The sequence below is a fragment of the Olea europaea genome, chromosome 16, assembly GCF_002742605.1.
Source record: "Olea europaea var. sylvestris chromosome 16, O_europaea_v1, whole genome shotgun sequence".
Lineage (NCBI taxonomy): Eukaryota > Viridiplantae > Streptophyta > Magnoliopsida > Lamiales > Oleaceae > Olea > Olea europaea.
Window position 1 is genome coordinate 2,136,990 of NC_036252.1, and position 12,978 is coordinate 2,149,967.

A 12,978-nucleotide genomic window follows, 5' to 3' on the forward strand; every position below is an offset into this window, starting at 1 on the left:
CTCTATTTTCTCCATTTTTTTGTGAAAAATATCTATTTTTTAATTAAATTATAAAAGTTTATATGAAAAATTTATAATTAAATTTAAATATATTAATTTTTATTTATTTTGAAAAGTTTATATATATATATATATATGTAAGGTCTTAAATTTTGTTTTTCAATTTTCTTAATTATATGGAAATAAGAAGGAGAAGGGAAAGGGAAATTGTGGAAACTAACACTTCGTATGTGAGAATTTTACACCAAATCAATGAATCTCATTTCAAATGGAAGTTTTCGAAAATCTTTTGAATTTCACAAAAGTCTATAAAAATTTTAAAATGAAAATCTATAAATGTCTATAAAAGGCTTCCACTAATTCCATACAAATCTATAAAATATCCACAAAATTCACAACAGCCATCACTTAAAAAAAGTCCATCAAAATCTTCAAAACTCCCAATTGAATGCACCCCCTAAAATTCTTTCATTTTTCTTGCAATTGGATCAAGAGGTGGTGGAAATTCCAACGATGCTATTCTCGAGTGGCACTCCATCCATCATTTATCTCTCTAAACACTCTCTATGGAACACATGGTTTCAATTACAAAACCATCTAATTTCCCCATCTTCAACTTCATCTTCACCAACTCCAAGCAAAAAATTGTGATTATTCACAATTAAAACTCTTTTCCTAATGGTTGCTGTGACAACATGAACAGAGATTGGGACTACAGATGGGGATAATCCTCCTAGAATAAAGAATATAATTGTTTGCATTTGTCAATAGCGACGGTCTCTTCCTCATATGCCGATTTGTACAGACAAAGATGAGTGAATGCCCCAATTATTAAGAATCTCACTTGGCTTAATATGTTGAACAAGTATGGTTAAAGCCTTTGGTAGTCTTATGGTATTATATTTTAGCCCACCGCTCAATTTTCGAACAATGGCAAGATAAGTACTTCAGTGGTGGAGAAGAAAGGGAGAAGAAATGTTCCCTTCCCATTTACTTCTTGGAAAAAGGGAAAAAAATTTTCCCCCCCCCCCCCCCCCCCCTCCCCTCTCTTTTTATGAAGGAATTATTAAAGCAAATAGGCAAGCAACCTTCACAGTTGATAAATGTAGTTTCTACACTTATTTAAGATCCTAAATGATGATATTTTGTTATTCTTTGAAAGGATTAGTACTTAATTTGTTATTTAATGCTTTTATTAGGAAAAATTCATGTTTTAAAGAAGCATTGGAAAAAAAACCAGAAAATGGCTAAAATAAAGCAAATTCAATATTTGGGGACAAAAATGCAAGTACTGAAATGTTGTTTCGGAACTCACAATGAAGCTTTGAGAGTGTCCGGGGTCAATTAGATGAGGAAAGAAGTTGAAAGGATGAATTATATTCAAATGATATCTCAAGGAGAATTGTACCCTTCTAAGTAAGCTTTCAAACTCATTTTGAATCACCTCAATTGGATATCAGGAGAGAAAGTTATGACGAAAATACTGAAAGTTGTGCAAAAACAAAATCATGCACGCGCAAAGGGAGCTTTTCTTATTTGATTAAAACACTTTTGGAAGACAATTTGGACATGAAATTTAACCTAATTTCATCATTTAAATACAAGATATGGGCAGTAATGAAAGGATATCTCTCTTGCCTCTTTATACATAATAGTTTCATCAAATTCATCAAAAACAAGGGGCTAATTACTATATTTTAAGAGAGGAGGTCAAGCCATAACAAGGAATTGAAGTTCAATTACATCAAGATTTTGAAAAATTCAACTTTGAACTTGAAGATCAACATCTTTTGTATTCTTTCATGATCTGGATGACATTTTTCTATTATTCTTCTTGTAATTTATATATTTATATGCTAGGCTAGTATTTCATTGTATTGGATAAATAATGAACCCTATTGTTTGTTATTTTAATTCAAAACAATTATTTAGTATTTGATAATTTTTTCTTCATTGGTTTTGCATTCTCATTAAACTATTTAATTGTTTGATCACTAAGTAGATAGTAAGTTGCTTGTTATATTATAGGAAATTCATAATAAGTCTAGAACGCGGTAAAATCACACATTGACAATAAGTATTAGGAATAATATCTATGACATGTGCAATCATGAGTGATAAATTCTGTAAATCCATGCATGCTTTTCATATGAATTCGGACAAGGAATAAGATTGAATCGTGTTAAACATGGGTTTAATAGATCTTGAGAAAGAATATTGAACAAAAGTTGATTATTGATTGTCTTGAATGCATGAATTCACTAGATTATAAATTAAATGACAATATGGGGATTCGTGATTCCAATACAAATATTCATATATTGATAAATGTTTTATTTGTTTTCTTCATTTAGGACTAGTATAAAGAACATATAAATCACCACTCTCTTGATATCACCACTCTTCAAATTTAATAGCAACTATTGAACTACAAATTAGACCTTATTACTCGTGGGACGATACTTTTAACTCACAAATTTTATTATTTGTACAATGATCCCATACGCTTGTGAATTTTTTGCGAACAACAATCATTTTAATAAATAAATTAGAAAATAATTCAAAGTATTGGTATTTATAGATAGATGGATGAGGGGATGATACCAATTGAAGATGGACTCTTCACCATACTTGATCATTAAATTATTTGTGACTTGTTAATTATGTAATTTGTAATTTATTATGTGATTGTGACCATTAAAATAATTAAATTAGTGATTATGTGAATTGCATGATTTGTAATTAATAAACAATTAATGACTTATTAATTGAGATTTATGATTTAACATGTAATCGTGATTCATAAATTGGGTGGTATATGACTACAATTTTGTGTGATTTGTGACTTAGTAACTTTGACCAATAAATTGTTTAGTATGTGATAGTGACCTATTTAATTTCTATTATAGGTTGCAGTATTTATAAAAGGTCACATATGACTTGAATATAATTGGGATTCATAAATTGTGTTGTGCGTGATTGTGACCTCGTGTGATTTATAACTTAGTGCGTCATTGTCACCAATAAATTGTATGGTATATGGTCGTGACTTGTTTAATTTCACTTTTAGGTCATAACAATTTATTAATGTTATATATGACTTAATATGTAATTGTGTTGTATGTGACTATGACCTTGTGTGATTTGTGATTTAGTGTGTGACTGTGATCAATAAATTGTCCAATTTGTGACGGTAAACTATTTAGTTTCAATTATAGGTCATGAAATTTATTCGAGGTCACATATGACTTGATATGTAATTGTGTGGTATGTGATTGCGACCTTATGTGATTTGTGACTTAGTCTGACTGTGACCAATAAATTATATAATATGTAACAGTGACCTGTTTAATTTCAATTATAGGTCACAACATTTTTTAGAGGACACAAATGTGATCAACAAATTTTTGAAATATTTTAACAAGATTTTTAATTTTGAAACTATATTTTCAAACATTTGAAAAAAAGAAGTCATAATTACAAATGATTAAGAAATCTTCCTCTTACACCTCACATTTTCACTCTCTTTCTTACACCTCACATCTTCTCTTTCTAAAATCAGGATTTGTTTTCCAAAATTAATTATCAAATTGTGTGACCTCTTAAACATGTTAAAATTAAAATAACACGTAATTTGTGGTCACATTCACATGTCAACCACAAACCATAAAAGGCTACAATTGCATTGACAAAATTGTAGGTCACAATAATATATAATTTGTTATTACAATTATATATGAGCCACAAGTAACAGAATATCAGTCACAAAGAATAAAAATGTGGGTCACAATTTTAAATTTAATTGTAAATCATACACTTTATAGGTCATAACTAATTTATCGGTCACAAACTTTTAGATTTATAACTTATTTATTGATTACAAATTAATTGATCACAACTTATTTCATGGTGACAAGTTATCAAATTAATTAATCACAACTTATCTATGGATCATAAAGTTACAAATTGTAGGTCACAATTACAAATTAAATTACACAACACAATTTTTAGATCACATTTATTTTTTGGTCACAATCACCTTTCCATCCTACCCACCCCACCCCAACCCACCACCACTCTCATCACCACCATCACAATTACAAATTAAATTACAACTTATGTCAAAAAATAATCAAATTAATAGGTCACAAGTTATTTGTTGATTACAATCAATCAAATTAATTGGACACGACTTATTTCTCAATCACAAATTTTATAGGTCACAAATTATTAAATTAATAGTCACAAGTTATTTCTCGATCACAATTTATTAAATTAATTGATCACGGCTTATATAACGATCACGAAAATACAAATTGCAGGTCTCAATTATAAATTTAATCACAAGTCACACATTTTTATATCTCATATTATTTATTGGTCACAGTTGCCCAATTGTTGGTTACCACCACAACCTTTCGTCATCATAACTATCCCAACTATCCTAACATGTTAAATTCCAAAAACTCCATTAAAAAGAAGTCTTGATTGTGTGTTCATTTCTTGCTTCTTCCATACAACTATACAATAATCCATTATATATAATTAGCAAAATTATACTCAAAATCGAGAATAACATATCATTAATTTCTCCATCCCGACTTCCATTATCTCCTTTCGTGGTATTGAAGAATACATTAGCCAGCATCTTGACAAGCGAGACTTGAGAAGCATCTGTGATGTATGCCATCCAAGTTGAAGTCCAAAGGCATCAATTGTTACCATACTCTCGAGTGCCTTTTGAATTGGTTTTACTCTGTGGATATAATTCTTCACCCTTTATCCTGATGCTAACGTTACCATTATATGTGTTGATTGTCAAACACCAGCAACAACAACAGTTTCTATGGGGATTCCATACTGTAAAATAAATGAGTTTTGCTATAGTAACACTCAGGATGACTACTTGATTAACAGAATTGCCAAATAGCAAATCACAATTGGTTGGTGGAAAAACTGAGTGACTCCTTGGATGACAGAATTGCCAAATAGTAAATCAAAATTGATTGGTGGAAAAAATAATTTTTCCACCAACCAACATAGAATTGGCAATTGGCAATTTTGTCACCCAGAATGTCACCCTGTTGGTTAAAGTAGTAAAACTGAAAATAAATTGATAAGCCACGCTGGTCGGAGAGGTAGCCACAACCGAATCCTAAATATATGGGCTAATGGCTGCATGGATTAAGCAAGGAATAAAGCCTCCAATGTAACACAATTGAAGTCAACTAGCCGTTGGAGTAGTTTCGGAGATTGTTTCTATTTCTGTTTTTATTTTCTTCTGTTGCATTTTCCTTTGGCTTGGCTTATTTAAAGCCTTGATTGTGAATAAAGAAATCATCCAGACTTATTTATCGAAACTATGGTACAATTATTCGCACCCTAGGAGAATTAATCTTTGTATTCTACCCGTCCTTGATGGGACCGCTATTATAAATTGATTAAATCTTTCATTTTCGTCGAGCTCCATTTTCTTCAATTGGATCTCGGATCGCAAGTCCATAATCACAGATCGAACAAAGAAATGTCAAGGCCGCGGTGCTTGCCTAAGCACTTAAGGCAAATGAAAAGCCGTAGGAGATGGAAGCCTATTGCCGTATTGCAGAATCTTCTGCAAATGATCAACGCACATCTTGCACTCCGACTGCAATTGGAGCTCTTGCAGGTGACGCAAAGTCCCCACTGATGGGTTTTGAAATGAATCTGAGGGATGATCAGATCGAGCGTTGCATATGATTAAAATTGGGGATGAAATCATGAAAGAATGGAGAACCTGAAACAGTTTGAGAGATACACTCTGTTTGCGTGTGTCTACATAATTTTTATATAACTAAAAATATAATTAACACCTGATTTTTGAATAAAATTAGTTAAGTCTTGATTAGTGATAATGTAATCTTAAATCCATGTTTCCCTGAAATTTCCTCTTCTTCTTCTAGAAGATGATAGGTGCTGGTCGGGCTTGTTAATGGTGGTGTTGAGCTAAGATGTGTTGGGTTGGGCCTGTTGTATTGGAGGAATGTGTTTGCGGCTGTTTAGTTAGTGGGCTTCGTTTTGTTGGGTAAATATTGGATGTGGTTAGTGGGCTGGTTAATTGGGTGTTGCTAAGTGGGCCTGCCTGAAAATATGTTTTGATTTGTAGCGGTAACAAATAAAGGAGTAATTCTGTAATTGAATTTCTGAAATTTTTTTCTTTCTTTCTTTCAAAGAACTGGAAATAGCAAACTGCAATTTGACAATCATTATCTTCAATCTCTTATTTTACACACTCATTTTCAATCTTATATTCACACAACAAAATACTCTGCTAGTAAACTCTAAATTTTTCCTATTTTTTAACTACGCATTCTCCTAAAAATTACTATTTAAAACTTTGTTTTCACCAATTTTAGAAATAGAAAACTTGCTTTGCATTTATTTTAAGAAAATCCTCACTTTTGATAAAATTATACTTAAATTTTATGTAGGGTATGCAAGAATACTTTAAAATGTGATGCAAATTGTTTAATTGGCATCTATTCTAAGCAAATCACTACTTTTGGTTAAAGTTATACTCGAATTTTATGATAGGGTATGAGAGAATACTTTAAAATGTTATGCTAATTTTTTAATTTGCGTCTATTTTAAACAAATCATTACTTTTTGGATAAAGTTATACTTAAATTCTAAATATTCACTTTGCATTATTTGATTGCTTTTAGTTAACCAAATTACATCTTTTCTTGGGGTACCAGATTCCAAGAAATGTCCTCTGAGCATCTTTATTCTGTATGGATTCTCTCCTTGTCTCCTTAATGGGATACAAGGTTTCAACGCGAAGGGAGACTTGATGAAGTTTATAAATGCTGTGAGGACCATCAATCTGCTAGCATAACTTGCAAACTAGAAAATTTGATAAAAAGACGTGAAATGGCCGACGTGGTAATTTCCTTTGCTGTACAAAACATTATACCAATACTACAGGAAAAGCTGAGAGAGGCGGGAGAAGTTGAGACCGACGTGGAGAACATCAGATATGAGTTGGATCGAATGACGGCATTTCTCAAAGATGCCGATAGTGTCATGGGGGATAGGGACGAGAGGAAAGAAAATTGGGTTAAGGAAGTTCGCAATGTTGCACACGACACTGAAGATGTTCTCGACAAATTTGTACTCATGATGAAGAATAATCAGGGCAGTGGGTGGTCCAATACTGTTCTTCAAAATTTTTTAAATTGCGCCGGAAATATAAGATTCCGTTCTGATATTGTTTCTGAAATCAAAAGCATTAATACTCGTGTCAACAGTATTAAAGACGGATGTCAGAAATATTTTGGCCTTGCAGGAGGTTCAAATTCAAATGTTGACGCCAGCATCGACGTTGCATATGATACCAGACGTGATGCCCTTTGGGAAGAAGCTGATCTTGTAGGAATTGAGGAACCCAAAAGCAACTTAATGAGATTGGTCATGGAAGGTGGTTTAGATCTGCGTGTAATTTCAGTGGTAGGAACGGTAGGCGTGGGGAAATCAGCTCTTGTTAAGAAAGTGTATGATGATGCAGCAGTGAAGAAGGGCTTCCAAAGTCACGCTTGCGTAGCAGTCCCTCAAGCCCTTTCCGACAAAACAAATATTGAAGAGCTTTTAGAGGACTTGATTAAGCAACTCTATCGTGAAACCATGGAAGCAGTCCCTCCTGAAATGAACACCAAGAATAAAAATAATCTGAAGGCAGGGATAAACCGATTCTTACAACAAAAAAGGTATGTGATTGTATTTGATGATGTACGGAGCATCCTAGAATGGAACGCTATTAAAAGTGCATTTCCTGACCACTCTAATGGCAGTAGATTAATTGTAACAACACGTGATAATGCTGTAGCTTCCTATTCTAGTGTAATGGAGGAGAATGTATGTAGGTTGGAGCCCCTTGCTCCAGAGCATTCTTTGACACTGTTTTGTCAACAGACGTTTCGAGGGAGACCGTGTCCTTCCCATCTGGAGAAAATTACTAATAATATCTTACAGAGATGTGGAGGGCTGCCGCTTGCTATCAAGTCTATTGGTGGATTTCTGGCCTCAAAGAGCAACAGACCGGACGAATGGGATGTGCTTTATCAGAGTCTTGGAGCTGAACTGGAAGGCACTCAAACACTTCGGAATTTGAATACGATCTTGTTGCTCAGCTTCAATGATTTGCCTTATTATCTAAAATTATGTTTGTTATATATGGCCATATATCCAGAATATCATTTGATAAAGTATAACTCCTTGATTCGCCTATGGATAGTGGAAGGTTTCGTGAATGAAATAGGAGGACAAACAGTGGAACAAGTTGCTCAAGGCTACCTAAAGGAACTTGCCAACAAAAACCTGATCCGAGTGGTGAAGTCTAAAGAGAATGGAAACATAAAATCTTGCCGCATAAATTACTTTCTCAGGGAGAAACTTCTACAAAAAGCAAAACGTCAGAGTTTCTTGATGACAGTTGGCAAAAATTCCAATGGTCGATGGGACAAAAATGCTCGTCGCTTATCAATCCATGGCCCTTGGGAAAACTTTAATCCTCAAATGTCTGGCAAAAAACTCCGTTCTTTGCTTGCATTTGGTGTGACTGATTTGAAATCCATGTCATCAATACTTGAGCTGCTCAAAAGTTGTACGATGCTTAAAGTTCTAGACCTATCAGGATTACCTCTAGAATCATTCCCAAAGGTAATCACCAAGCTCCTCCTTTTGAAACATCTATATTTGAGGCGTACAAAAATTAAATCAATTCCAAGATCAATAAAGAAGCTTCAAGAACTAGAGGCGTTGGATCTTAAGCACTCACTTGTCACTGAGTTGCCCATAGAAATCTTACAACTCCAGAAATTGAGACATCTCGTAATAAGTCGCTATGAGGGCTATGTCGAACATTCATATGCTCCAATGGAGAAGTTTCTTGGTTTCAAGCTACCGAATGGAATTGAAGCTCTAAACTCTTTATACCAACTGGCTTTCATTGAGGCAATCCCTGGCACAATAGAAGAAATAGGGAACATAAAAGAACTAAGAAGACTTTTTATATTCAAATTGGGAAGAGAGCATGGAATGATGGTCTGTTCATCCATTGAAAAGCTCCCAAATCTTCAATCATTAGCCTTGTTTTCAAAAACAGAAAATGAGATCCTTGATCTGGATCACATTTCATCCCCTCCTGCATCCCTTCAGGAGCTCTCTTTGTCAGGACGTCTGGAAAAATTTCCGCATTGGATTAAATCTCTCCACAACTTGGTTAAAGTTTATTTCAGGTGGAGTCGGTTAAGAGATGATCCACTCCAGTATCTCCAAGATTTGCCAAGCTTAGTCCGTCTTGAAATTCTTGATGGATTTGTTGGAGAAGAACTATGTTTCAAGGCAGGGAAGTTTCAAAGTCTTAAAAAATTATATCTTGACACGTTTGAATCTCTAAAACAGGTGATAATTGAGGAGGGGGCAATGCCAAATCTGAAAAGAATAAAGATTCAGCGGTGCAAATCTCTTGAAAGTGTTCCATCTGGTATTGAATGCCTTGCCAAGATGGAAGTTCTTAAACTTCTCTACATGAGCCCACAGTTCATTGAGAAACTTTCTCATGAAGATAACCATAAAATTGCACACATTCTCAAAGTACTGCTGAAGGATGATGTTGAGAAAACTGATGATGATTGAGTTTTCAATTATCTTTTAATTATTATTTTTTAAAATAAATTCAGATTTTAATTCCGTCTTTTCAGATTAAGTCTGAATATTAGGAATTTTAATTTTTATCATTATATAGATTTGATTAATTATCTAGATTTTAATCTTTATCTAATTTTTGGTTATTGCTTAAAAATAATTGTTGTAAGCTTTGATGGCAATAAAAATTGTTTTTTAATAAATATAATAGAGTTTGAAATTTTTCGGCCTTTTAAATTCTCGGTATTTGATATTTATAATCAACAAGTCCAATTTTTCTATATTGTGCGCGAATTAAATAGTTTTGATGCCTAGATTCAGACTTTCTTAGGAATTAATAGAAAATAGAAGGTGATCGTGTTGTAGTATTCGTTTAGACATAGTATTTATCTTTTTCACTCTGCATTAGAAACTCATACATTCGAGACCAAGAATGAAATTAGTACCCATTATCGGCTTCCAATGTAATTCATCCAATTTGTTTTAAATTAGAATCTATGATACAATTTACTTTAATTCATCAAAATACTACGCAATATACTGTATTGTTGAATATGTGAATAAGAATATGCATTCACAATGTCGAAATAAAATGGACTTCAGTTATAGTTTTGCAAAGATGATTTCATTACTTTGTCGATTTTTTCACAATTTTTTTAATTCTCCAATAAAGCGAATAGCTAATTTATTTTTATTTAAAAAATATGAGTCCTGTAAACATTGTCTTCTCACTCACGTGAACACCCACTCACTTGACGAGGTAGGGAAAACTGATGAAAATTATTGCTTGTACTCGATTGGGGTCTCAAGGTATAAATTTCCTGATGATGTCATATTTAAAGGCTGCATCAAAGTGTTTCTCTTAGGTGATCCATCCGCAGCTAAATCACAGTTTGTGAACCTTTTCGAGAAGACTACTCAAGTAATTGTATATGGTCCCACTAATCATTTATAGCATAGAAAAATTAACAAGGCAGAGACTTAGTTTATATATGGTCACACTAATCATTTATATTATAGAAACTCTCTACGTTTGTGCATAAGGGATGTGCAAATGGCGAACCGGATTAGCACCTCGGGTTATTGAACTTGTGTGTGAGCGCAATCTGCATACACGAATGTCGAATCGAAATTGACACCTTAAAATGGTCCACGTTTTGCCTTTATTTCATTTTTCTTTTCTCCAAGTGACTTTTCAACTTCTTCAACTCATAAAACTCTCTTATTTCACAAGTTCAACTTATGATCTTCTTGTTTGTAATCTCCAAATTCTGACAAGAATCAATTATGTGTACATAGTCGACGACTTCTAAATTAGTTGATTTAGTTTACTTAAATTCAAATCAACCAAATTTCAATTTTTGCTACGTCGTTTAAATAAATAACTCATATTTTGACTCATTACCATTCATAAATCAATGACGTAATATGGAAGTAGCGGGTGGATTATGAAATAATCGTAATTCTCTACCTAGCAATATTCTTTATATTTATATACAGAATTCTTACAGTCACTTAACCTAAGGAGTTAAAAATGAGGCCGGAGAATTCTTTGGTTGGCCTTCTTGAGGGGTTGTGTAAAGAGATTTTCCACAACCAGCTTTTTCCATCTCCAACCATTTTTTTCATTCTGGTTTATTATGAAAATAGTTAAAAAGTAAACAAAAATGGCATAACGGGATTAAAAGGTTGGGATTGGTTTAAGAAATTTTGAGGAGACTGCAAATATTTTTCTGTTAGGAAAAGGTTTTTCATATTTGATGTGTAATATTTTTAAGTAGATAGAATTTGGGCACAATAAATCTGGACTTCCAATGGCGGATAGAGGTAGTGGCCAGCTAGAGCGGCCGGAACCACCGGCCGTTGGGAGCTCTCAGATTTCAGATTTCATTGGCTGTTGACTTAGTGTTGCTCTTTCAAATTTTAGATTTTGTGTTGGGCTTTTTTTTTTCTTTTAAATCAGGCCCAAATTAAAAAAGCCCAAATCAGCATTCTCCATAACGCATACGACATACCAATGTTTTGAAAATCGGCACGGATGTTGACTCAGAAAAGCTAAAGGGTCAAGGGTTAAAAGGTCAAATCGGGATTAAACCGGGGTCGAACCGATTTTAATAAATAAATAAATTATATATGACAACAACTGACAAAATTTAGTTAATTTCAAATTAACTTAATATGCATAGACAAATGTACCCATTAATGGTTAAATTTGGGTGCATTTAATTTTGTATTTTTTTTACGGTGAATTGTTTAATACTTTCATAGTATTTTATTGTGTTAATATAATAAAATTAAATAAAAGATCAAATAAAATGGAAAAAAAAAAAAGAAATTAATCTGAACAGATAAATAATTTACAGCAGCAGTATTATTCCTTTTTTAAATTCAGCTATTGCCTTTTTAATTTATTCATTTTTAGAATTGAAAAATTATTTACAAGAGACCGAGAGAGGACTGGAAATCTAGAGACCTTTTTTTTTTTTTTTTTTTCCAATTCCCACATCAAAAAGAAGAGTTAATTGATATCTACCTACAAAGTACAAACATCTTTCTTGATCCCACATCGAACCTAAGAAAGAAGTACTGAAGATGAATTTTATAAATATGTGGGCCAAAGCAGTGCTCAATCACAGTCATGGGCAGTCAATTTCTTAGGCTAAAATTTGAAAACAACATTTAATAAACTAGTTAATTTAACCCGGCAAAACCGGTTACGGGTCATCCAGTTAACGGTGTGAGTGGCTGAAATTTCAATTTTTTACTGGTTCTAATTAAAAACGGTTTAAAGCAATGACCGACCCGAATATTGGTTTGGTTCCCGATTTTCCCAATTGAATCGGTCGGTCTTGTCCAATTTTCAAAACATTGCAGATTACTTCCCTGATTTCAATCCACTACCTTCGAGTACAGCAAAGGGCAGAGGCAGTGGAGTCTCCACTCTCCAGCAACCAACAAGCAGCAACGCTTTCCTTTCCCGATTCAGTCCCGTTTTCAATTTCCTTCCCATCAAAATCGATAGCTAGAGTCCAGAGAGATCGGAGAAGGGCAAACCTTCGCGAGTTCTTACTTCTTCCCCCAATTCCTTCTCATTATTTACATGTAACTCTTGGAATTTTTCTAGTTAACCATAATTAAATTCGTCATCTGTTTTTTTTATATCTTTCAAACGCTTTCCTTCTCTTTACTTGAAATAATTTTATATGGGTTGTTGTTTCAGACTTTTAGTAGAGTCCAGAGAGATCGGAGAAGGGCAAACCTTCGCGAGTTCTTACTTCTTCCCCCAATTCCTTCTCA

At 33.3% G+C, this 12,978-nt stretch overlaps 1 protein-coding gene across 1 annotated transcript; it reads left to right on the forward strand.

Annotated features, from left to right (window-relative positions):
- The first annotated feature begins 6,909 nt into the window (after window positions 1-6,909).
- Window positions 6,910-9,672, forward strand: LOC111412917 (disease resistance protein RPM1-like). Its single transcript, XM_023043782.1, has one exon. The coding sequence runs from the start codon at window positions 6,910-6,912 to the stop codon at window positions 9,670-9,672; it is 2,763 nt and encodes a 920-aa protein (XP_022899550.1).
- The last annotated feature ends 3,306 nt before the right edge of the window (window positions 9,673-12,978 follow it).

Coding starts and splice junctions, on each gene's coding strand:
- LOC111412917 (XM_023043782.1), top strand. CDS start 6,910: ATGGCCGACGTGGTAATTTCCTTTGCTGTACAAAACATTATACCAATA.